The sequence below is a fragment of the Schistocerca piceifrons genome, chromosome 11 (assembly GCF_021461385.2).
Source record: "Schistocerca piceifrons isolate TAMUIC-IGC-003096 chromosome 11, iqSchPice1.1, whole genome shotgun sequence".
NCBI classification, from domain to species: Eukaryota; Metazoa; Arthropoda; class Insecta; order Orthoptera; family Acrididae; genus Schistocerca; species Schistocerca piceifrons.
The window spans coordinates 169,767,781-169,794,743 of record NC_060148.1 but is presented as its reverse complement, the minus strand read 5'-3'; the positions used below and the strand labels follow the sequence as shown (position 1 = coordinate 169,794,743).

General features: G+C 45.3%; 1 protein-coding gene across 1 annotated transcript in view; it reads right to left on the bottom strand.

Moving 5' to 3' along the window:
• LOC124720488 (protein roadkill-like) overlaps positions 1-26,963 on the bottom strand; it is a 100,934-nt gene that overhangs the window by 33,932 nt on the left and 40,039 nt on the right. Inside the window, exon 2 of the mRNA XM_047245850.1 lies at positions 4,842-5,418. Within this exon, the coding sequence (XP_047101806.1) occupies positions 4,842-5,407 (566 nt within the window). The 5' untranslated portion in view covers positions 5,408-5,418. The remainder of the gene's footprint in view (positions 1-4,841; positions 5,419-26,963) is intronic.

Genomic DNA, 26,963 nt, shown 5'->3' with positions numbered 1-26,963 from the left:
TTGTCCAGATGAGCGCGGGACAGCAAGGTTAGCAGCGCGAACAATCGCGGCAGACACGTCACGTAGGACGTCATCAATACAACCCAACAAAGAGGGAGAAAACTCGACCTGTGCAGTATATAGAGGCCAATCGGCGCGGTGGAAAGACCAACGAGGTAACCTGTCCATCGGGGAGCGGGAAGGGAGCGTGATAATCAACGGGAAATGGTCACTATCACAAAGGTCGTCGTGTGGCGACCAGTGTAATGAAGGGAGGAGAGAGGGAGAAGAAAGAGAAAGATCAATGGCAGAAAAGGTACCATGACCAGCACTGAAATGAGTAGGGGAGCCATCATTAAGAAGGCATAGGTCGTGGTCTGCAATAAATTGGTCTATAAGAAGACCTCGTCTAGATGGAAAGGCACTGCCCCACAAAGGATGATGAGCATTAAAATCCCCAAGGAGGAGGAAGGGAGGAGGAAGTTGTTGAAGAAGGGTGGTTAAGGCAGCAGGTGTAAGAGTCCTGTCAGGAGGGAGATAAAGATTGCATACTGTGACTGCAGAGTCTAAGTGGACCCTAACAGCAACCGCTTCCAATGTAGTGTGGAGAGGAATCCACGTGCTAGCAATGTCTGTACGGACCAACGTACAAACGCCACCAGAAGCCCGCAAGGGTCCGACCCGATTTCGACAGAAAACACGGAACCCACGGAGGGTCGGTGAGTGAGCATCAGTAAAATGAGATTCCTGGAGAACCACACAAGCTGCTGAGTAGGACGAAAGAAGGGATTTCAATTCCGGAAGGTGACGATAGTAGCCATTACAATTCCACTGGAGAACCACAGAACGATGGTTTAAATGAGGGCTGAACACGCTAAATCCAGTCATACCGCCGGGTCCCCACCCGTCACCGACAAGGAGGGGGCGACATCCATAAACGACAGGTCAGAATCCGGTTGTGAAGCCGGGGAAGGGACCTCTGGTGACACCAGAGGCTCTTTGTCCCGGGACTTATGTTTCTTCTTCTTTTCAGGCTGAGATCGAGGAGGGCTGTGTGGCATAATGGAGCCAGCTGCAGCAAGATCAGGAACAGAAAGAGACCGGGCGACCGGGGGGCCGATAGACCGCGGCTCTCGCGGTCGCCGCGCTGCAGCAGACCTTTGACCTGGAAGGTGCCGGGAAGGGGCATCCCGGGAGAGGCGCCCTTGACCGGCAGACGCCGAAGGAGTGGGACACTTCTCCGGCTGGGGAGGGGGAGCAGCGCCCAGAGGAGAAGGTGTGGGAGCCGCAGGGGAGGGGGGAAGGAGAGGGGTCCGGGATGGGGGTAAGGAAGGGGGAGGAAGGGATGAAGATGTAACCAAGGCGTAACTAGATGTCATGGACACAGGGTGCAATCGTGCGTATTTCTTACGGGCCTCTGTGTAGCTTAAACGATCAAGAGACTTATACTCCTGTATCTTTTTTTCTTTCTTATAGACGGGGCAATCTGCTGAACGAGGAGAATGACTACCACGACAATTTACACATACAGGAGGGGGAACACAGGGACTCCCCTCATGGAGTGGACGTCCACAGTCACCACAGAGAGGGTCCTGGGTACAGCGAGAAGACATGTGGCCAAAACGCAAGCACTTAAAACACCGCATAGGAGGTGGGATGTACGGCTTCACATCACAGCGATAGACCATAATCTTAACTTTCTCAGGAAGGGTATCCCCTTCAAAGGCCAGGATAAAGGCACCAGTATCAATACGATTATCTTTAGGACCCTTCTGAACACGCCGAACAAAGTGAACACCCCGCCGTCCGAGATTGTCCCGAAGTTCCTCATCAGTTTGAAGGATGAGGTCTCTGTGAAAAATTACACCTTGTACCATATTTAGAGACTGGTGAGGGGTAATGGACACGGGAATTGTGCCAAGATGGGTACAGGCACGAAGGGCCGCAGATTGGGCAGCCGAAGCAGTTTTTATCAGTAACGAACCCGACCGCATCTTGCTCAGGGAGTCCACTTCGCCGAACTTGTCTTCAATGTGTTCCACAAAGAATAAAGGTTTGACACTGGTGAAAGTATCTCCATCAGTCCTGGTGCAAACTAGATAACGGGGGAAAGGTTTTGCCCCTAGACGACGCGCCTGACCCTCCTCCCAGGGGGTAGCCACGGAAGGGAAGGCCGAAGGGGCAAGAGAAGCAGCACTTGAGGAATCAGTACCACGCAGAGAGACGGCCGCAGAAGAGCGGCCAGAGTTTTGGACCCGTATGCGTTTCATCTGCATAGCGTCCGCCCTGATACCACCCACTCCGATCAGGGGCTCTCCTCACGGGCGCCACCCAGCCACAGCAAGGGCCGTCTGGCACGGCGGCCATTGCCGGGAGTTCCGATGCTCCAGGATGACGAGCAACCACTCCAAGGCATGCATGAGGAGGTCACAGCTCAGGTATCAGAAGTGTGATCCCTGTGTGTTCAGGGGGCTCAACCAAAAGGGTACATAGCGACCCCACCACACGGGCTGGCTACCGTGCTGGCTATGCACCCTAGCATCAGACAACGACGTAAAAGAAAAGGTGGAATGTACTATGAGGGCACACGTCGGAGACACTAGGTAAGGTGCTCTTCCCCAAATGGCTCACACTACGGAAGAGAAATTTTGAAATGGAGGTCAAACCCCAGAGGGGGACCAAGGAACGCCAAAAGGAGGAGATGATTACGCAAAAAAAGCCGGAGTGTAGAACCAACAGAACCAGGAGGATAGCGGGGGCCAACATAAGCAAGGACACCAATAGAGAGAGAGGAGAGGGCGAGGGGAAAGGGGTATGGAGGGGAAAGGAGGGGAAGGGAAAGGAAAGGGAATGCAGCCCGGGAGAGAAAGAAGGCTGCAATGGCTCGGGGCCCCGTGCTCGCCACGCACGTATCCACGAAAGAGTTGTGGACCCCCTGGGGGGATAAGAGCAAGGGATAGGATGATAGGACATCTATTAAAACTTCCATTGTGCTAGAGAGCTAAACAGAGCAAACACTGTAGAGGAAGACACAGATTGAAAAACAGCCAGAAAATAACTGAGCACGTAGGATGCAGGTGCTAGTCAGAAAACTGATTGGGGGGGGGGGGGGGGACATGTACAGCAGCTTCCTACGAATGTAGAGAAATGTAAGTTAATGCGGATGAGTAGCAAAAATATCTTATCAATATTGACGTTGTAGGAGATGTATCAGACTCCAACAGACGGGTTAGGAAATGAAATCTGCTGTACACTAGTAGAGGAAAACATGGTGGTATTCACTGAGTGGCCTCTGGTAATGCCAGAGACGATTTCAAGCAAGACAGGACATACATTTGGCACACGTTCCTGCAGCATGCACTCAAGTGATGTAAAAGTACACACCGTTCCTGCATGTTTGTAAGGGGAACATGCAGCACATATTCCAGGCACTGGCTGAACAGAGGGGAGAAGGAAATGTGGCTGGAAGGCCCAGCATTGTGTGCGACCATGTTGTCTTGTTTACTGCATTATTCTTTTGTTGTTTGGTTCAAGTGACTCTCAGCAGTATGGGACTGAACATCTGAGGTCATCAGTCCCCTAGACTTAGAACTACTTGAACCCAACTAACCGAAGGACATCACACACATCCACGCCCGAGGCAAGATTCGAACCTGCGACCGCAGCAGCAGCGCGGTTTGTTGTTTGGTCACGGAGTGTCTGGGGAGCCCCTGTGGTTAGACCATGTTGTTTACTGCACACACAACCATATGCTACTCTCTGGAGCCTGGCATATTTAATGTGGTGTGCCTTTTAAGTCATACCACCACTTTACTGTTTGAGGGTAGCAAAGTAAGTTTTGTACTGAAGTTGCTGGCCTATTGCAGACATATACTGAGGAAATGGAAGCCAATTACTGCCGTACTGTCCTATACTGTGTCGGACGCTCACTGTGGCACAGACGGTGACACCAGATCTCGATTACCCCGACTGACACATCGCACTTCTGAGTAGCCATTCTATGCTTGTGGGACAGACCTTTAATGCGAACGTCAGTACTGTTCCAAGGCCGTCACCTAAGTCAGTACCTCACGGGATTTTCGCGCAGCAGCTGGCAGTCGCAGCTTTCACAATCAACCTGTGCCCAGGTCTGGCTGTCAGAGCCGCCTCGGCCGCTGAATGCACGCTGCGAGGCGTCAGTGTGGCACTCGTGTTGCGACAGTAGTATGTTTACTACGCCTAGAAGGTAGGGTAGGTCAGTATCTGCCACACGGGTACAAGAGAAATGCGAAACTGAATACGTTGCTGTCCTCCTCGACGTGTCGCAGAATGCTAAAATCTTTCTGGTGCTGTGCAACATACATAATAGTCTTCAACTCCTCATTATGCAGCACGATGCCAGTTGGAGCTATCATACTGTCAACTGCAGCAGTGGCACCGGACAACTGATGGCTACTTTTAGTAAAGCTGCCCCACATCACAGCACGAGCATTCATCTGGTCGGCTACAAACTGCACCCGTCACTGTGTCCGTTTTGTGCCCACAGCAGTAGTCTCACTTGCTAGGTGCACTATCAAAGGATCTCTTGTTCAAAGGCTTGATGCCAAAATCTAGATGAATGGGCTCTACACATGCTTTATAAGAGAACTAATCAAATGAGGACGGATTTCTTCAACACTGAAATTATCCCCTCTATGATTTGTTTACTTAACATAACTGCTAACAAAAAGGGCTGAATATGGAGCTTTGATAAACCATTCATGACAGGACAATGACAGCATTGTGAGCTATAAGGAGAGACAATCACAAATATTGTACTGTTAGAAACACACACACACACACATTATTGGTAAACACAGAATAACGTCTTGCCCTGGGCTCACCTGGCTTCTGCTGGTGGTTCACTGAGCAGCCGACTGACTTCAATCAGATGCTCAGGGCAGCTACGCATAGCATCTGCCCAGCCCTGCGTCGCCATTACTTTGTGTGTTTGAGACCTTATGAAGTGGATGGCGGCCGCAGTTAGGCTGGGGCACGAGTGCCTCACCGCCAGCACAGCTGCAGCCGCCGCCGTCTCCACCTCCAGCTGCGCCGCCACCTGCTGTTCGCAGGCGGCCTTCAGGGCGGACAGGCCGTATCTGTCGGCTGCCGCCAGCAGCTCCGGGGCCGTGTCGGTCGTGTGGGGTGCCTGCAGGGTGTACACGTAAGACAGTAGCTGCCTCATCACCGGGCCCCCCACGTCCGCGATTCTGACCTCGCCGCAGCTGGCCTCCAGCGTGTCGTGCTGGAACATGGCTCGGAACACGGGGCTCCTGGCGGCCAGGACCGCGCGGTGCGCCGCCAGCCGCGTCTCTCCCGCCACCAGCGTGACGACCGCGCCGTCGCCCGCGTCCAGCAGGGCGCCCAGGTCCACGGCCGCCGTCCTCTGAACCTCAGCAGCTGCCGACATGGCGGAAGGTCCTGAAACACGGCGCCACCGAGCCCACCTTACACGGCACCCTCCACACTTGTACGACGCACGTGCAGACCAGTACAACAACAGCTGGTGAATGTTGTCCACCAGTGATCCATTACAATGTCACAATATCCTGTCTGCGTAAAACTCTTCCAACAGCACAGCTTTCGAGATTTCCCATACCGTTGCAGCACCCTGATTTTGGACAACGTGTCTTCAGAAGGGGTGCAGACCTCATTCCCCCAACTTCTTTCTATAGAGTAGGGTTGTTCAATCACGATGTGTTTCTAAATGGAGATAGTAACTGTCTCAACCTCTCTAGTTATTTACAGAAAGAATGACTTGACACTTGGTATGTGTATTCTCTGCTTTTAACAGCTATTTCTGCAAGTCTTGTAGGAGCTGCCTCACGCAGTGGACAGACAATCTGCTACAAGAGTTGGGGGTGACTTAATGGCAAACACTCCTACGGGGTAGTTGTGGCACCCAGACCGAATCCTCTGACATTTCCGACAGATTCCAGCAAGACAACACCAAACCGTCAACTGGTGAACTCTTAGCAATTCGTAGAGAATTGTCGGCAGTCCAACTTTTATTCGGCGCCCCTGCATTACCGTGTGTTCAGTGATGCTGCACACTGCGCGGGAACTCGATCCAATTCTGTTTTGAGTTGTGCGGCAGCCCAACCCTCCTAATGAAAGAAAAAGTTTAACAACAGCACGAAACTTTCTCTCCATTTTCAGTCGCATTCGGTACACTGACCAATTCTGTGAACTGTACGATGTGCACCGTTGAAATTCTTCAACGCCACCTTTGGAATAATCACACTTACGAAAGAGCAATAAAAAATGTTGCGCTCTTTCGTCGGAGTTTAGCAGACTCGTGAGACGCCCCCCGTACACAGAGGGTGGCCCGCAGGACGAGTCCCTCCCTCCCTCCTCCTGCTGGACTCCAGGCTGGACACCGCTGCCCTCCAGGCCGTCGCCGACTCTCCTCACGTCTCACTCACTGCTGCTGATTCGCGCCTTTAAGCCGCAATTTATGAATTTCATTTTAGATTCGTCGTCATTAACCGACACGAATTCGACGAATCTTCAGATAGCAGTTCCAGTCAACAAGCCGTCTTCAGTGTTCAGAACTCATGTTTGAAAGTAGGGAAGGACAAACACCTTTCTTGTTAAAAAGGATGTACGTTGTTATACTTTACGTTACTATCTAATAAACTGTTTTAGTATTTTTTACGGAATGAAGCGAATTATCCTACTTATAGGTGTATTCCTACAGCAAAACATGCTTCGGATAATTTACTGCACGAGAGACTCAGAAGTGAATTTTGTTAGCTTTACCGAGGTGCCACTTCATCGTCAGTTTGTAAATAAGTAGGTATTTATTCGAATTTATCCAAGTTTCTCACGCGATTTTCTTGAATGAGTTATCGAACATTCCCCTGAAAAAAGTTTACAGATTTTGTTTTTATTCATCGTTAACACCGAGTATTTTTGATAAATGAATCAATCCGGAATTTATGTTAAACAAGAAATTACGTAATTTTTAATAAAAAATAAATTATTAGCCCTATGTTTTTGTATTATGGGATCTGTAGTACCCGCACAGGGAGTTGGCTGGTTCTTTCATTTCCTTTCGAAAGACGAAATCATTTTTCATTAATTGCAAATGTGTTTGGTATATTTCATTAAAAAATATTGCACTAGTTTTCTTTCAAGTATTTTTCAATTCCTTGTGAAGCAGCATCGTAATCGCAACGATTCAATTCACGTAATCACAATCGACAAGAAAAATGAACAGGGCGACAAACAACGACGATTTTGTGGCAATCCCGATCAAATCACAGCGCTAGGGGAACAGAAACGACGACGACACACGGTGTGTCCGTTGCAGTCTGAGGCCATCTGCAGAACGTTTCCCAGAGACTGCCGCACTTCACGCCTCCTCTCGCTGCTGTCAATCCTACCCATCTACTGTTTGTGGGCCGTGGCGCCCTTCCATCGCCGATATCGATATCCCGTGTGACGGAAGAGTCTCCGGTCGGCGCTGGTCGAGCCAGCTAGCGTTGGAAGCCAGCCGGCGTCCCTACAGCCGTCGGCACACGGACCGTGAATCCCAACGTTGGGCGTGCCGAGTTTCTGACGTCATAGCGTGGAATAGCACGTTCTGGAGTATTTCCGAACGTGCGGAGCAGTATGTGGCATGTCAGATATTCTGAGCGTTGACCAATGAGATGACACAACGCCACCTACGTCACACGCACGCCGTGTCCATTCATTACAGAGTTGTGAGGCGCCATATTGGCATTCATTTCAAGCTTACATGTATATATGCCGTTTGTGAGCACCAGCAAATTGAGAATCACTGGAAAACCCGTTGTTGACTGTGTGGTTCGTTGCAATAAAATAATGAGAAATATATTCGTGGCAAAAGAATTGTTGTAACTTGCGTCTTATGAGAGTAGGCTATTTGAAGGCAGCGACACACTCAAGATCCACCCAGAACGCATTATTCTTGGTTAAATTTGTTATAATTAAATTTTAATTAGTAACATATCTACGATAAGGTTTTCTGCAAGGGGTAACATACTATCATTGCCTACTATGAATCTGTTGTTGGTCTAGCGCAACGAGCAGCGTCATTGTCTAGTATTGTTTGTTGGTTGGGCCGCGTCTTGACATTTCTAAATTTTATTTCCTAACATTCGCGTTTTTATTAGGTTCTGATACTTTATTATTAGTTTCATTTAAGTATATACTATAATATTTGATGTTATGTAAATACAAGTTCACCTTTTTCTGAGGGGGTGACTGTTCGATTGGCTTAATCTACAAGACAGCTTGCGCTACTTGTATAAAGATATTTTGCTCCTTTTTCTTTTACGCTTCGTAATTCACATGTTGCAAAGCTTTTGCTACTGGGTAGGAACCGTGATTAAGTAAGACTGATCTTGGGGTTGTACTAAAATGTGGGAATGTTTATGTTATGTGGAGAAGGATCCCAAATTTGTACCGCACTGTTTGTAATGCAACTTTCCTAAGCCTGTGTCCTTATTGATTGGACATGGTAATTCCCTTTTCGTGGACGATGGAGGAAACGTGCGTTTTAATAGAGCTAACGTGGGAATTTTACGCGCGCCCACTGAGTAAACAGTGTGATTTACGAACTAGAAACATCCCTCGACTGCCGCTGGAGTGCGTAGCGATCGCATATACCACGTTGGGGGCTCACGTACCGTGTGCACAAGTAGCATCGTTCCTGAGCGATCAGCAGCGCGTTGAACTCGGCACGCTCAACGTTCACGTTCGACAGCACGGTCCGCGTGGCGACGGCTTAACCGTGGTGCACGGGCCTCGCCGCGCTCGTCTTTTGTCGCGCCGGATGTACGGTGGCGATCACTGGGCGCCCCGACGTGCGAGTTTTTTGTGGATTCGTCGTCTCACGCTGAACAGCTTCCCAGCTCGTAACTTGCAAGCTCCAACTTATTCTGTCTTTAACTATGGCGGTTGTTGAAACTTATTGTGGCATGGGTAGCTGCCGGAGATGGTTCTCAACTTGGTTCCACAGTGGCTGTTTTAAGGAGGCTGATGTTCCTCATTTCGCTTCTCGTCGTCTGTGGATTGAGTGTTTTAAGTGGTTTTCATGCAAGTATTGTTTTAGGCCATAGTGGCCGCTTGGGGGCTGGTTGCCGTTGTGTAGGCGCCCGACAGCCGTACAGTTAATGGTTTAATTATTTGTCACGGCAGGATTTGGTGTGTGTATTTGATGCTGAAAGTGCCTCAAGGCAACTGGAAGTGATCTCTTAAGTTTCCAGCTAATTTAGTCGGAGACGGGTCCTTTAGAGTATTGCTCCACAAGAACTTGGGGGCACGCTTACTACATATTCGAGTGTGGCTGTGATTTGACCTTGTTTTCGTTGCAGTCTATTTGTGCTGCAGGCCATTTGTTGAGTCTGCTCGTTTCGTGGCGTCGGTGGAGTTTTGGATTCTCGTCAGGACAGCTCACTGTGAGGCTGGTCGGGCTATATATATAGACATACACCGCCTGCCAGTGAGCCCTTGCAGAAGCCGTGGGGAGTGAAGGCTCGGACTGCCTGCCTGCCGCAGCGGTATTGCTTCCGAATACTGCTGTGGGCTTTAACGATGTTCTCTAAAGTTAGGTGAGGCCACTTTGTCAATATTAGCGTTTCTGTAAGTCATTTTACAAGTTATTACTAGCCATGCTCATTCAACACTTGTGTTAATCATTTGTGTATATGCACCTCGCTATTTTCCTGTGTGCCAGTTTTGCGACCTTGGTTGGCCCACTTTGCGTTTTTAGTAGAAGCATGTTCACTGTGGACCTTTATGTGGCAAGTTCAGTTTTATGAAGCTTTAAGATCTTTGTTTCTTTTAATGAAGTTGTGGTATTATGCGGCTGTGTAACTTTGCGTTAGAAGTGTTTAGCGTTACTAGCCTTTTGAGATACGGTGAAACAAGAACGAATGTTTATGATTGATTATTCACCGTGCCTGCTATCCATATTTTGGTTGCGTATGCAAAATATGATTCTTATTCGTGTTTGTGCAATTCAATTAAAGTGAAAATTTTTATATTGCATCAGTAAGAGGGCGATTGTGTAAATGCAAGTTTATAACAAAGTCTGTTTCGAGTGAAATTAAAATTGTGAAACAATCGCAAGCTTGTCCACCACCAGTGATCCCGGGCTTCCTATTTCATTTAAGTAACTTTGGTGACATTGTAATTCTGATTTTCTAAAGAATTTAGTTCGGTTTGGTTTTGAGCATGGTTACCGACATGCATTCCAGTAACAGTGGTGTGGAGCCTTGCACGTGAGCTTGTATGAAATATACGTGTGTCTCGCTCTCCACGAGTATTTCCGTTTCCGCGTCATATGGCTACCACAGCAGAGGATCGGCGCGGAAGCCCGAGTTGTGAGTACTGCACGAGGCGCTGGCCTGCAGCTGCCCCTCTGCCACGGCTGGACTGGAGAACACAGTCTGCACACAGGACTCTGCCTCTGCCGCCTCGGCGCCCCCCTTCCGTCCCGTTCCGCAGCTGCCGGCAGAGTTGGACGGATGTCGCGTCACTTCTCACCGCTCCAAGTCTCTGCGTGTTGCAACTCATCGACAGGTATAACTACATTCGAATTTGCTACTACTGCAGTTGAACCTGTGTGGCTTTACAATGTGCTTTCGCGAAAACTTTTCAAAATTTTCGTTTGACATTTACACCATAGCAATGATCTTCACGAGACAATTCTGGTTGTACAATTTGAAGCGATTGAACTTTAGTCGATACTGCGACAGCGACCCCTGTGATTTTGTGACCCCTGTGGATCGCTGACCACACGCTGGACAACTCTGTTGTAGAGAAACGGAAACACTGGGTGTGCCCAGAAGTAGTAATTCAGACAGGACGCAATAGGGCGTGCACAGGACAGCACGTGGGTGGTGGAACCGCATTTCGGAATAGAAATCTAAACCATCCCTTCCCGGGCAGGTTTCAATTGACATTGTGTATAGTATTTCATATCGATCTCTGTCTCAATCACAGCGTTAGACCATTCATAGCTGTGTCCGTAGCGTTTCCTGTGTAACTGTTCTTGTGTCAGGAGCTGCAGCACGGGTAGTTCTCGCCAGTTTCTCAGCTCAATCTGTGTGCGGTAACAGGATACCTCTCAACGTGTTGTTCTAGGACAACATGTGCGACGTTTGACGTATCTGTTTTTTCTTGGCCTGTGGTTTCCTCTTTTCTATTTGTTACTAGTCTAATAGTGACGCCCCGGCTAGACTTGACGGATCCAGATGCCGACCGCGGTCGGAACAAGAGCAGAAAGGCAGCTGCGGTTTAGCTCGCCAGTCTATTAGGGAAACCAGAAAACTGACAGCCAATTTAGTCGCTGCTGGAACACTTGGAATTCCTGTTTTCATCTCACGCCACCTCAGGAATCGACCAGCCACAGAGGTGATCATGACAGGATTAAGTTTCAGTCATTTCGTGGAGCCGTCTCGTCGCCTCGGGGTTCTTTCCTTTAGCCACTACTACATGTATCGGGAACAGGGACGATACAGCCGGCCGCTGTGATCGAGTGGTTCTAGGCGCTTCAGTCCGGTACCGCGCTGCTGATACGGTCGCAGGTTTGAATCCTGCCTCGGGCATGGATGTGTGCGATGTCCTTACGTTAGTTAGGTTTAAGTAGTTCTAAGTTCCAGGATACTGATGACCTTAGATGTTAAGTCCCATAGTGCTCAGAGCCATTCGAACAGGAACGATACCTATTTTCCCACATTAAATACTCAAAATGGCGAACGGTCTTGTTTAACCTAGTTGCAGAGAGAGAGAGAGAGAGAGAGAGAGAGAGAGAGAGAGAACTGTCTCTGCTGGACGCAACTAAAAACATGAGTCATGAGGCAGGGCAGGGAATCGAACCCAGGCCTGTAGGGCGGTAATCCGTCACGCTCGCCACTTTTTTTCGTTTCCTTATTTTTGTTCGGCGGTGTTCATTGCGTTTTGGTCTGGGCGGACGTCACATAACGTCCGTTCAAGTCGATCGTTGACTCCTTTACTCACGTTGTTTTTCTTTATTACAGAGAGCCACCGGCCTTTCTGACCGAACACGCTAAGCTACCGTCCCGGCTACAAGTGTTTTCAGTAGTTCATGTTACTGTGTAAACTGATTCGAAAATACAAAGTGAAGTGGACTGACAAGGCAGCCAGTCCACAGTGACGGGTAGCCGATAGAAAGGCACGCGTACACACTCACGCCGACGGGCGTCAATTCTGGAACAGGATAACTATTGAATGGTAGCAAGAAAAGTACGTAGCTGCTTTATACTTAACTTTATTATTTGATGACTACAGCATTCTTCTTGAGACATTTATACTATAACTCTCAAAGTAGGTAAGGCTAATGGCGCCTTGCTAGGTCGTAGCCATGGACTTAGCAGAAGGCTATTCTAACTGGCTCTCGGCAAATGAGAGGAAGGCTTCGTCCGTATGGTCGCTAGCAATCTCCTCGTACAACTGGGGCGAGTGCTATATCGTCTCTCGAGACCTGCCTTGTGGTGGCGCTAGGTCTGCGATCACACAGTGGCGACACGCGGGTCCGACATGTACTAAATGGACCGCGGCCGATTTAAGCTACCACCTAGCAAGTGTGGTGTCTGGCGGTGACACCACACAAAGCACTGACGCAGTCCTAATGCCCTGCGTCACTTCAGCTTCTGAAGAAGCACAAATATCACTCATATGTCGGTTGCCCATGTTGTGGTCGATTAGCGGAGCTTGTTCCTTCAAGGACACCAGCCCCTGCACAACTGAATATACCACAAGCACAACCCATCTAGTACCAAGTTTCTTTATTTGTATGGTGGCTTGACAATCAAAATACACACCTGTATTAACATGCTGTCTGCTTTCACAGCACTGCAGTGCTTATTCATAAGTAGGGCCCGGATTTTAATGACAAGTCCTATTTTTTTCTGAACTATAGGGTGAATTTTAGAACAACTTATACACAAATCTAGGGATTTTAGTGTCCAAAAATGTATTTTGATTGTGCACAGTCATATTTCAACAATTTTGCGGCTAACTTTTGATATAGTAAGTCATATTTACGTCAACTTTTGCCAAAAATACATATACCGTTTTTCTCGTATCTTACGGGACACACGAATAAGAAAATGAATATGTTGCTCACGAGACGATATTTAACGTGCTATAATGAAAGATAAAGAGACAAATCAGTACACAGCTTTATTTCTCAGGACTGTAGCAGAAATCGGTGAACCACAACAGTCGTTTCGCAAACATAGAACATTGTTGTGCAGAGTCGACAATACGCTCTCAGAGCCAACAAAGGCAGCCTCTGCCGTAATGATCATCGCAGTCGCACAGGTGTTCCCAGTAACCAGATTGCACTGCAGCCTTCGCCTTGTTCAACATGCCTAAAGCAAAGTGCTCCGACAGCGTGAATTTGCGAGGATGTGTTCGAGAATTTGGAGAAAAGTTCTTTAGTGTTGTCGTTGTTGTTGTCTTCAGTCCTGAGATTGGTTTGATGCAGCTCTCCATTCTACTCTATTCTGTGCAATCTTCTTCATCTCTCAGTACCTACTGCAACCTACATTCTTCTGAATCTGCTTAGTGTATTCGTCTCTTGGTCTCCTACGATTTTTACCCTCCACGCTGCCCTCCACTGCTAAATTTGTGATCCCTTGATGCCTCAGAACATGTCCTACCAACCGGTCCCTTCTTCTGGTCAAGTTGTGCCGCAAATTTCTCTTCTCCCCAATTCTATTCATTACCTCCTCATTAGTTATGTGATCTACCCATCTAATCTTCAGCATTCTTCTGTAGTACCACATTTCGAAAGCTTCTACTCTCTTCTTGTCTAAACTATTTATCGTCCATGTTTCACTTCTGTACATGGCTACACACCATACAAATACTTTCAGAAACGACTTCCTGACACTTAATATTCGATGTTAACACATTTCTCTTCTTCAGAAACGCTTTCCTTGCCATTGCCAGTCTACATTTTATATCCTCTCTACTTCGGCCATCATCAGTTATTTTGCTCCCCAAATAACAAAACTCCTTTACTAGTTTAAGTGTCTCATTTCCCAATCTAATTCCCTCAGCATCACCCGACTTAATTCGGCTACATTCCATTATCCTCGTTTTGCTTTTATTGATGTTCATCTTATATCCTCCTTTCAAGACACTCTCCATTCCGTTCAACTGCTCTTCCAAGTCCTTTGCTGTTTCTGATGGAATTACAATGTCATCGGCGAACCTCAAAGTTTTTATTTCTTCTCCATGGATTTTAATACCTACTCCGAATTTTTCTTTTGTTTCCTTTACTGCTTGCTCAATATACAGATTGAATAACATCGGGCACAGGCTACAACCCTGTCTCACTCCCTTCCGAACCGCTGCTTCCCTTTCATGCCCCTCGACTCTTATAACTGCCATCTGCTTTCTGTACAAATTGTAAATAGCCTTTCGCTCCCTGTATTTTACCCCTGCCACCTTTAGAATTTGAAAGAGAGTATTCCAGTCAACATTGTCAAAAGCTTTCTGTAAGTCCAAAAATGCTAGAAATGTAAGTTTGCCTTGCCTTAATCTATTTTCTAAGGTAAGTCGTAGGGTCAGTATTGCCTCACGTGTTCCAACGTTTCTACGGAATCCAAATTGATCTTCCCCGAGGTTGGCTTCTATCAGTTTTTCCATTCGTCTGTAAAGAATTCGCGTTAGTATTTTGCAGCTGTGACTTATTAAACTGATAGTTCGGTACTTTCCACATCTGTCAACACCTGCTTTCTTTGGGATTGGAATTATTATATTCTTCTTGAAGTCTGAGGGTATTTCACCTGTTTCATACATCTTGCTCACCAGATGGTAGAGTTTTGTCTGGACTGGCTCTCCCAAGGCCGTCAGTAGTTCCAATGGAATGTTGTATACTCCCGAGGTCTTGTTTCGACTCAGGTCTTTCAGTGCTCTGTCAAACTCTTCACGCAGTATCGTATCTCACATTTCATCTTTATCTACATCCTCTTCCATTTCCATAAAATTGTCCTCAAGTACATCGCCCTTGTATAGACCCTCTATATACTGGTTCTTTAGTACTGATGGGAAAATATTTTGTAAATTGCTTGAAGTTAAAGTTAGTGCAGAAAAGCGCTTTAATGTGCAACAACACCGTAGTACTGCACTCCAGCACGGCGCGTTCGCGGCGAATTTATTTTTCAAGACTGCCGCATTACTGAGAAGCGACAGTAAAATTCAACACCTCTTGATACTTTCATCGTGGATAAAATTGTTGTGGGGGGGGGGGGGGGGCACCACACCAGGTAAGAAATTATTTCCTAGCAGTATTGCAGCCTTACGATAACTGCCGTTTTAGAACGAAATGTAGAGTGACGATTTTCTATTTCGTTACCATTTTATTGAAACGTTAAAGATAAAAACACAGAATTTCAGCGAATATTACTTGTCCTGCTTTCCGCTACAGGATGGACGCCAGGTACCATTTGTTTTGGAGTAATGCTGATCCGGAGTTGAAGCCTACCAGTGAGCTTGCGTGGGCGGATTTCGTCCTCTCCGTAGAGCAAAAGAGCAGCGAGTAAGTGTAAACATAGACACATTGCACACACGTGAAAATTTACATCGGAGCGCACACAAGTCTACGAGGCTAATTTTCCTAGGAAATCAATCACGGAAACGTCACACCGTAGGTGTGCCAAGTCCCCCGGCTGTGGCCGACCGAGTCTCCACACTGCCAACGTAACGCGAGAATCGATGAAACCGCCCAACACTTTGCAAGCTGAAAGGCGGTATGGCAACTCGGCCTAACTGCAGATTTTCTCCTCAAAACAGTACTGTATTATCGTACCGAAAATGCTGGGAAAATCATTGAGACGTTTATTTCTCTGCTCCTGCATCACGAATATTTTCTTCAGTCTTTTGCCAGGAATGTATTGCAATGTAGCCAACTCAATTTCTTCGTCGTGTTCAACGTTTTGAAGCACATTAATTGAACACACGTAGACTAGGAAGGCAGCCTGCACCCACCCGCTGGTGTGTGTGTGACCGCTCTGTAGTTCCTAACCCGACCATCGTGCTACTTTTTATCCCTTTTAAAGAAAGTACGTTTCATTTCAAGGCGAGGCTACGCACTAGAACTTTATTTTTCTTCAAAACAAATTTAATCAGGGTGTATACGTGGACAAGGAAAAAATTCCCGGATTTCCCGGTTAAACATACACTTTCTCCCGAGTGACAGTATATTTTCCCTTATCAATCGTTTGAATGATTATAGTTTTATACATGGGCATACAATTTCCAGGCACTTTAGAAAACGAAACTCATGGGAAACGACACTATTTGGAAATATCTTTGATGTGCAGCAACATGTACGCTGCGTATTTTCGTATTACGACAGCACACATTGGAATTCCACCAAACACCGCATGTTACTTTCCGAATCATTGAAATTGAGATTTCGATGCGCTTTTGTAAGCCGTTCGTAGCTCATGTCACGTGATCTCGCCAGCCGATGACAGCGGATATTCAGACCATAGGACAGGTGATGTAGTCAGCCAACAGCAACATCACTTAAGTAGCACGAACACACAGACAGGGAAAGTTGATAGTTTAAATTAATATACATAGTGTTGCTACAAGAAAAGAAAAGCTTTCACATATAATATTGGTCTCAAGCTGCAAGAGAAGCTAAGCTTTCGAATATCCTGTTGATCTTTTTTGCACGTGTTACACTTTACGATGTATCACACAAATTTGCCAGTAAAATTTTTAATGACATAAATGTCTTATCTTCAGGGTTCGAAATTCTTCTGACTGGCTCGTCATTAAAGAGTTGATTTTTAAATGAGAGTCAAACGCTCCGTGATTTAATAAGTTCATGGTACATTCTTGCACATAGCTCAACTTACGTAAAAGTATATTTACTTTGAAAGTAACGCTTTTCAAACCACCATTCGCAATATTTTCCCGCGACCTGTTAGAAATAGGTTCGTTTCAGCAGTTGCCAGACAGCGCAGATAACTGGCGATACCGCGCTTGGATAGTTATCACGCCGTAGAAGCCCGTATGTACGTACGTGTAAAACATTGAAAGATCAAACATTATGTCATAAAAGAAACAAGACATCAGAGGGTACTGCAAGAGCATCGGAATTTTGTGAACCATATTAAAATGTGCACATTTAAAGTGCATACTTAAAGGGCACATTCGTATGTCCAGATTCCCAATGAAATAGACCTCGACCTGATATTAAGCTTTTCAGTGTGGTTTTCGGGGTGTACACTTTCTTGGAGCACCAGTACTGTATTATATCATGTTTGGGTCTTTATTATGGCATAATGGCATCCGTGCTAGGAAATGAAAACGTGCACTTGAAATGCAGCGAACAGTTGAAACGAGCCAGTACTGTGGAATTAAAAATTTCGTTTCAAATACATTGACTGCATTTGCAGGAAAAGTTAACAAAAGCCTAATTTCTTTAGCAAACAGACAAAAATAACTTCATTGTTCCGGAAGGCGATTAATGCTTGACTGTCAGAAAGGTAGAAATAAAATAAAATCTGAAACTAATGACATTTCAGCCTCCCGTAATTATGTGAATGTGCTTTAATTCACTTGACAGCTCCCGGTCACAGATATTCGTTTTGTTTTCATTTGACATGAGAGTAAACGAAGGGGAAACAGCAAAATCACTGAATGTAAACACGGGTCACGTGGAGACTACCCACTGTAACTCGGACTGCTCTGCGCATCAGCCCCGGATCTACGATACTTGCGAACCGGGTCAATATTTCAAAAAAATCGAATTTTCAAAATGTGTCCATCTCGTAGCGCACATCTTTCTGAAAAGTCTGAAACATAAAACATACGTATTCGAGGAAATGTAAGGCATATTATTTGGTCTTAAGTATGGCAAAGTGCAGTGCCACGCCTCTTCAGAAAGCCTTTTTCTACCGCACGTCGAAACTATATTCAGAAGAGTGGAAATTTAAATGTCCTCTGGTGCCTCTCCTGCTCCCAGTCGGCCGGTTTGACAGCCTGCCCCTCCTTAAAAAAAATCTCAATTAATGGCGGATGGGATTATTTGCAATCAAGAAAACAAGGACTCTTCACAAAATCTGAACTCTTCATTGCCTAACAGCTAATAATTTGCTGTTTTGTGACATGAAATTAAATATGGGATATATAAAGCAGATACGGACAAGAGATAAGCAAGAAAGTACACATTTCTTCAAACCTTAGCTCTTAGAATTTTCTCTCTAGTCTTGCTACAGCTTTACATGGCGTGCTTTCCTTTCTGCGAAAGAATCTATTACCTCATCAAAGTTCGTCAAACGTTTTGCTACATGAAAAATCGAAATTTCGTTATCTAATATTAAAAAAGCTGTTAATACAAATAATAGCGGAGACTGGTGTGGTTTTCGATCTGATTACATCTAGTTTGTCACTCTCTGCTGGATAAAACAAAATACGCCTTTCTAATATGGCAGCAATTTTGTAACGCACCAAATAAACGAGACTGTTTTGGCACAAACGGCCATTTTTATAACACGACAGAATATAATCCAATAAGTAACAACATCAAATGCCTATTAGGCCTACTACAAGCAAAAAGCTTTATATTAGGAAACAGTTTCACATTTCATTCATACGCACCAGTTTCTCAAGCATGAGATCGAAAAGTAGTATTACGAAATTTTTATATAAATTTGGAATCGTCTTACTCTTTCATAATTTGTGTGATGTCCCCGTATCTTCTCCTTCCTCGTTCTAACAAACAATCTTGTCATCACCAATTCTGTAGCTATTCCTGCCATTGTCAAATTTTGTTCGGCGATTAACTTCACTAACCCTGCCAGAATCACAGGTTTATTTATCCAGCGATTATTTTCCCATTAGACCTTATTACGTTCCTAACAATACGTTTTCCGCGTTACTTCGAGAATAGAACTAAGGCGGCTGCTAGCCGGGGACTGTATAACGGTCCTTACTGGTATAGCGATCTGGTCAAAATTTTCTGTCAACATTTCGTTTTATCGGATACACTGAGAAGATAATACGTAATATTTCTCATCTGTTATTCCTGTCGGTCGTTTATTTCCATTCTGGTACACTGAATCTATGGATTTCGCTAGTAATTGTGACAACGCTGATCATTCGCAAACCCAATCAACCACATAATCAGACAGCGATTGGCATCCATCCGTTCGGCTTTACTCCCTTCAGCTCGTATAGCCCCATCCCCTGTTGTCTGCGGAAAGTTTATTTCTAGATGCGACGAGGATTCTCCTGGCAGAGACATCACGTACACTATGCACACATTCAAAAATCAACTTATGACTCGTTCATAAATCAATTTACAATGTGTTCAAAAATGTTTCAAGACAGCAGGGACGTGTTTCAAAATCATATGAATAATCTAGAGACCAACGAGAGTTGGATGCTAGGCGTCTTGTGAAAAAGTTTTTCTTGCTCAAGAGTATGAATATGGCGCCCCCTTTTCCCGGTAGCATGTAGCTGCTTGCTGCGACTGCCTGCACAGCCAACAGCCACATTCCTGTAGCCAGAAGCGGGAGAATCTACTACTCGAACTGCGCATGCGCATGAGCCCGCGCGTAACTGCTAAAACAAATCGAATGTAAACAGTTGCGACTTCACGCTCATTGGAGGCAATCTGTTGTTATGAAGCACTGCATAGTCTTCCTAAAGCCTTTGACACATTTTCAGTTGGCAGACGCTTGCATGAGCACTGTGTGTCGTCGTTGTAGATGGCGCATTTCCTTTGCAATTGAAGTTATTTTCGTTTTCTTCTGTCGTTTATGTTTTATTGTTGAAGTGTTATTCTGAAGTAGCGGGATACAGTAATATCCTTTGTTGGAGTAGCTGTTCTCACCAGTCAAAAATACAAAAATATAACTGAAAACTGCAACAATGAAAAATTCCCGGAATTCTGAAAATATCCCTGGTTTTTCCCGGTTTTCTCTCGGATGAAAAAATTTCCGGGTTTTTCCCGGATCTCCCGGGTCGTATACACCCTATTAATGGTTATTTCACATATTTCGAGTGTCTACTCTCAGATCACAAAACGATCTGGATGTATTCAGATCACAAGTAGGTCTACGAAATTCTTGGAACACGGACTGCGTAATAGGCTGTACCACTCCGAAAGACGCGAAACAATTTTTCGTTTTTATCGCCTTCAAACGGAACCGCCTTACACCCACCCCACACACACACACACACACACACACACACACACACACACACACACGGTCCTTGTGCCGAAGTCGCGACTGCAGGCGACGAAGCCCGCTGCTCAACTTGCCGAGAGGTATTCTTCCAGTGAAAGCACAGATACGCCTGCATCAGGCCTGCTCGTGTTTCTACGCACTACACGATCGTATTCCAGTAACAGATGCGTTTTGTTTTCGAAGAGCTGACATTAATTCAGTAGGCGTTTATGTTAGCGAACACTGAGAAATCTCTGCCAGGTCCTCTTACTACCGTGCTGAGGTTTTGCTATATGCGAAACTTATTTTCAGTCGCCATCTGCCTCATTCACGATGCACTTAAAATCGTTGGCTTGTCACGATATTAAATCGTAAAAGTAAAGAAAATAAAAAGAAAAAGCAGCCAAGCAGATAAAGTATATCGGAAAGTTTCAGTATTATTGCCTCAGTTTGACAGAATCTGTAGATTATATTTAAGTAAAAGGCAATACACAGAAGCGAAAGATGTATTGCTCACGACAGGAAACTTATCGAGAACTTACTGCAAATTCGTATTCCGCACATCAATGCTATTAATTCGGTCTCACAATCCAACAAGAAATACATCATCAATAGATTAGAAACGAGTTTAATTCTGTTACCAGGCTAACACAACCCACCATCCACTGGAATCGTGCGTGCCAAACGAACGGCATACACGACAAACTGAAGGCTTGGAGAAACGTGATGGTCAGTCGCTCTCCCACCGAAAGTCTGGCAGTTTTCCAGATCTCACATAAAACTTGATCAGCGTATATACTTCCCTCAAATAGACTATCTTGCACTGCAGTAAACGAATCCGTCACGTTACGTATTATTTCTGTGTTGTATTACAGGTCTCTACACTTTACGCAATACGTGAACAGCGCCAGAAATTGAGCTTCGAATTTTACGTACAGTGTTCACTTAATATCAGCTCACACTTGAAGAAGCCCGCTTTTAACGTTTCACTTTAACCGCGCTGCGGCAACGTTCCGCGTACTTTGTCACAGCCGCGATGATGACAAACCTTCCTCGATTCTCACAATTACTGCACTGCAAGTCGCAAATCTCAATTCTACCGTCGTTATAGGCTGCTCATAAAAATTTCCACTGCACTTTCATCGCGTCATTTGAACGTCAAGTGAAGAAGTCGGTAAGTGACAGCGTCAGAAACGGTAACATTCTTTCGCAACAAAAGATACGACTAATGCGCAAGCACGATTGCAACAACTTCTATGAAGCACTGCAGTACAGTCTGGTTAATTTGCACTCTGTTTTAAACAAAGCCATGTCTCTCTAGCGTCATATCCCTGAAGTGTGTGCCCTACGATGATATAACTTGGCCGGTACTTGCAATCGTGCGTGTGCATACTGTCTGCAGACTGTGTTGCGAATAGCGTCGGTACTGTGAAGAAATAAAACTCCACGTCTGATGCCGAAGTTGACACGGTGAGCCGCGAAAGTGTGGTAGGTGACGTTCTGTATTGTTTTTAGGGTTGGGGGAAAGACGTTAGCGAGAAAATATCCGAGTCTCTGAAAGCAAGTTGAGTACCGCAAATCTCTAAGCTGCCTCATTCTCAAATACTCGGTGAGTAATGTCCGCCGGCCGCTGTGGCCGAGCGGTTCAAGGCGCTTTAGTCCGGAATCGCGCTGCTGATAAGGTAGCAGGTTCTACTCCTGCCTCAGGCATGGATATATGATAGGTTAGTTAGGTTTAAGTAGTCCTAGGTCTAGGAGACTGATGACCTCAGATGTCAAGTCCCATGGTGCTTGGACCGAGCGAGGTGGCGCAGTGGTTAGCACACTGGACTCACATTCGGGAGGACGACGGTTCAATCACGCGTCCGGTCACCCTGATTTAGGTTTTCCGTGATTTCCCTAAATCGCTCCAGGCAAATGCCGGGATGGCTCCTTTGAAAGGGCACGGCCGACTTCCTTCCCCATCCTTCCCTAATCCGATGAGACCGATGACCATGCTGTTTGGTCTCTTCCCCCAAACAACCCCAAACCCATGGTGCTTAGAGCCATCTGAATAATGTCCTGGTTTTTCAACGCCTTCATTTCCGTTTCCTCGAGACAAGCTAAGCTTCCAACTGATACTTCTCTTACTGCGTGAAAACCGTACCCTAAGATTACACTACTTTACCAGTGGATTACCAAAGCATTTTGGATGTTTAAATTCGGTCAGTTTACGTGAAACATTTCTGCTGGAGGTTCCGTAATGGAGATGACTACCGCTGACGTAATCGGAGGCGTAAGACGCCGTGTCGCTCCAAAACTCATTTAATCCAAAGTGCTGCAGTTGGTGGCTTTCGCAAAGTTGTGTCCTATGAATATACGTTACTTCCCTGCAGTGGCATAATATACAACGTGTTTTCATTTTAAATATGTGTCGTACCAGAATTCTTAAGGAATCTCGACTCGCACATCGAAACAATGTCCGACTGAATGTGGCGCTATTTTCCGCTCGTTCAACGTTATTCCCTCTCAGGTTTTCAGCGCTTAAATGACTAGAACCGCGATAAATAACGAGCAATGAAACACTCGAATCAGTAATTTAAGACACTAATCCCCATCCGTAGCGATGCTAATTTTTTTCCCCCCCAAAGTAAGACACTGTATAAGAGAGGAGCAGTTTTCTGACGTTGCTCTCTCGTGAGTTTGGCGACGGCCGACTCAAAAGCGACCAAAACAAAGGAGCAGCCGCGGCTCCCGGAAACTGCAGTCGGGGCCAGCTGCCCGCCTTCCCCTGTACTCCCGCGCAGAAGAGATGCCCTGAGGACCTGCTGACACTGGCCGCCTGGCTCCTCCCCCACTCCACGACTGCCCCGCGCAAAGCGCCGGGGCGCGCCGCGTTGAGTCCTGGGAAGTTAGCACCCCCTTTTTTCCGAGAAATACAAATTTTTTGCGCGGTTCTTGTTAGATGTGCCACAGTTCTAGAGTTCTTTGCACAAAATTTCAATAGTTCTGCAGAATACGAGGTGTGGCTAGAAAAAAACCGGACTAGTACTGGTGAAACAATAAAACGAATGCAATAAGGCTGAAAGTCGCGTAGTCTGTCACGTGACTCTCGCTCCGCCTACTGCTCGAGTTTCATCTGCCTCCTGCACTCAGTCTGCCCGTGGCGTCTGTTTTAAGTAGTTGACGTTTTGTCTGTGCGTCGGAAAATGTTGAGTGTACAGAAAGAACAGCGTGTTAACATCAAATTTTGTTTCAAACTAGGAAAATCTGCAAGTGAAACGTTTGTAATGTTACAACAAGTGTACGGCGATGATTGTTCATCGCGGACACATGTGTTTGAGTGGTTTACACGATTTAAAGATGGCCGCGAAGACACCAGTGATGACACTCGCACTGGCAGACCATTGTCAGCAAAAACTGATGCAAACATTAAAAAAATCGGTAAACTTGTTCGACAAGATCGCCGTTTAACAATCAGAGCAGTGTCTGAGTTAACAGGAGTTGACAAGGAAAGTGTTAGGCAGATTCTTCATGAACAAAGTGTGTTCAAAAATGGTTCCAAAGTGTCTCACAATTGAACAGAAGGAACGCCGAAGAATGATTTGTTCTGACATCCTGGAAAACATTGAAAGTGATCCCACCTTCTTACAAAATGTTATTACTTGCGATGAATCGTGGTTTTTTTACTTACGATCCCGAAACTAAACGCCAATCGATGCATTGGAAAACTCCTGGTTCTCCACGACAAAAAAAAAAAAAGGCACGAATGTCAAAATCGAAATTGAAGGCAATGATGATTGTTTTTTTTATATCAAAGGGATTGTGCACATTGATTCGGTACCAGAGGGACAAACAGTGAATCAGCATTACTACATTAGCGTCCTCGCTACCCTACGTGAGCGAGTACGGAGAAAACGGAACGATTTGTGGAGAAAAAAGTCATGGATCCTTCACCAAGACAATGCCCCAGCTCACAGTGCGTTGTCAGTGAAGACGTTTTTGGCAAAACACAACATTCCCATCTTAGATCATCCACCCTACTCACCTGATTTGGCTCCCTGTGACTTTTTTCTTTTCCCTAAAGTCAAGTCAGCTTTGAAAGGAACTAGATTTGAGACTGTTGAAGCAGTAAAAGAAAAAGCGACGGAAGTTATGTATGGACTTGCCGAAAATGATCTGCAGCGTTGCTATGAACAGTGGAAAACTCGTATGGAGCGGTGTAGAGACCGAGGAGGAGAGTACATTGAAGGAGATAACATGAAATTGTAAATAATTGTAAATAAATGTTTTTTCCAGCATCAGTCCGGTTTTTTTCTAGCCGCACCTCATATAGCGACGAAAACAACAATGTATAACATAGCTGATTCAGGACCCTTTCCTTACGATACAATTCTCACTGTTGCCACGATAAATCGCTTCTGCACGGATTCCAACCGTATTGATCATTACAAAAATATAACCATTAACCAACGGCGCACACTTCTTGCGGCGTTGTACAAAGCATTCAGCTTATCCGCTGTGAAAATACCACACTTGACGCTATTGTAAAATTTACAACATCATCCGTTCATCTGCAGAGTCAGCATCTATCGAATTATCTTCACGCAAACGTGATGCCAGGATCACACACTTCCTCATTTTAGGTACAGAGGAAACCAGAGTTCAGTCTTGTGGAAGCCAAAACAGGGACTCTGGGCAGCACTTCCTATACTGATAGGAAACTCTTAAGAGAAATCTCACGCTTGTTTTTCTTCATCGTGCCAACAAAAGAAAAATTCTCCCTTCACAGCTCTATTATCATTCCAATACTAGTAAACCAGTTGTCCGCGTTCACATTTCGACCTGACTGATATATAAGTTTACACAGTCACAGACCATCAAAATGTTTATTGCTCAGTTGGTAAATCCTTCTGGTTGCAACACAGCGTATATTGCCAAATTTTACGGGTAAAATACTTAAGAATCCACGAAAGCATAGATTTTAAATCCATACTTGTTTGAAACTTCCTGGCAGATTAAAACTGTGTACCCGACCGAGACTCGAACTCGGGACCTTTGCCTTTCGCGGGCAAGTGCTCTACCATCTGAGCTACCGAAGCACGACTCACGCCCGGTATACACAGGAGACGAGATACCGGCAGAAGTAAAGCTGTGAGTACCGGGCGTGAGTCGTGCTTCGGTAGCTCAGTTGGTAGAGCACTTGCCCGCGAAAGGCAAAGGTCCCGAGTTCCGCCCTCCGAGACGCCTTCGACACGACGTGACCGGCGCCCTCCCACCCCAGTCGCTGAGGACGTCGCCCACCGGTCCCTCCAAAGCCCCGACGTCAAGTGTGGTGCAGTGCGTGAAAGTGTTGCGAAAACGCGCGCAAAGTGAAAGTGGGTACGTATAGCAGTGCCAAAGTGAGAGTTACGTGTGCCATTCGTAGTCAAAAGTGTCCAATAGTCAAATACAGCAGGCAAAAGGAAATAATCAGCCATAAATTTAGTGTAAAACATACAAAGAGGTGTTAAAAAAATCAAACAGTGTCTATCATGTCATTAATGTGTCCTATCACTCACATTCTCTCTCTCTCTCTCTCTCTCGCGCTCGCCACTCAAGGTACGTTTTTCCTTTCTCTTATCCTTTTTTTGTTTTGATTTCTTGTGTTGTCGTGTTTTATTAATGTGCTATATATATACATAAATTTCGGCCCATCATGTGCTTTAACGTAGCATTCCTCCTTGCCACTAACAAAATATTAACATTAGACATTCTTCGCAACAAATTCCGTGTAAACTGTTGCATCCACCCTTACGCAGTACATTAACAATCTCCTGCTTTCACGAATTTACCCACATAGGTGCTTTGGTATATATTCCATATTTCGCTTCAGCAAACTTGCCAAAATAGGCCCACTTAAATACCATAGATGAATAAAACTTTCCTTTTTTTGTATTTTAAATTTAAGAAAAAATACAAATAATAATAAAAAAAAATCAAAGTAACGAAGGTTTGTAATTAAAAAAGACATAAACAACTGACGTGGAAAATTTATCTGAAGGGCACTCAGCGAAAAGTGTTGTAATTCAACCAAAAGACTACTCAAAAGAACAATCAAAACACAAAACGAGAAAATGAAAATAACCGTTCAATAATCAACCACACCACTTCATGTAAAGATCTGTAATTGTTAAAAATTGTAAATAAAAGTTTATATACGTTAAAAAATAAATAAAAAGTTCGTGTCTCGGTCGGGCACACAGTTTTAATCTGCCAGGAAGTTTCATATCAGCGCACACTCCGCTGCAGAGTGAAAATCTCATTCTGGAACCAAACTTGTTTGTTTTGATACGTACATATTGGCGAAAACTGCACCTTCCACAGAATCCTTCCAGCTTCTTGTCTACTGTAACATTTTCTCCGCGGGTAGAAGATTTCTGGTAGTTGCGTACAAACACAGTAAACATTTCCCGAATTGCTGTTGGCTTGTCTAATTGTCTCCTTTCATCACGAATAGCGCGACTAAAATCTAAGGCACCCCACAATAAATTTGAAACGTTTTTATGTTCATTTGCGAGGTGAAATTTTACAATGCCATTCCCATCAGCTCCACACAGATCTTCCAGGCTTTATCCGCTACTTTTGTTAACAACAATTAAAAACAAGAGACTGATGAAGGCTTTCAATTCAATAACATCTATTGATTTTACCCTCCTCTCACGCTGAAATGAAGCTTTGACGCTCTCAAATTGCTGATTGGAATACAAAACTACAATAGACAAATATCGCCATCTATGAGGCAATTAC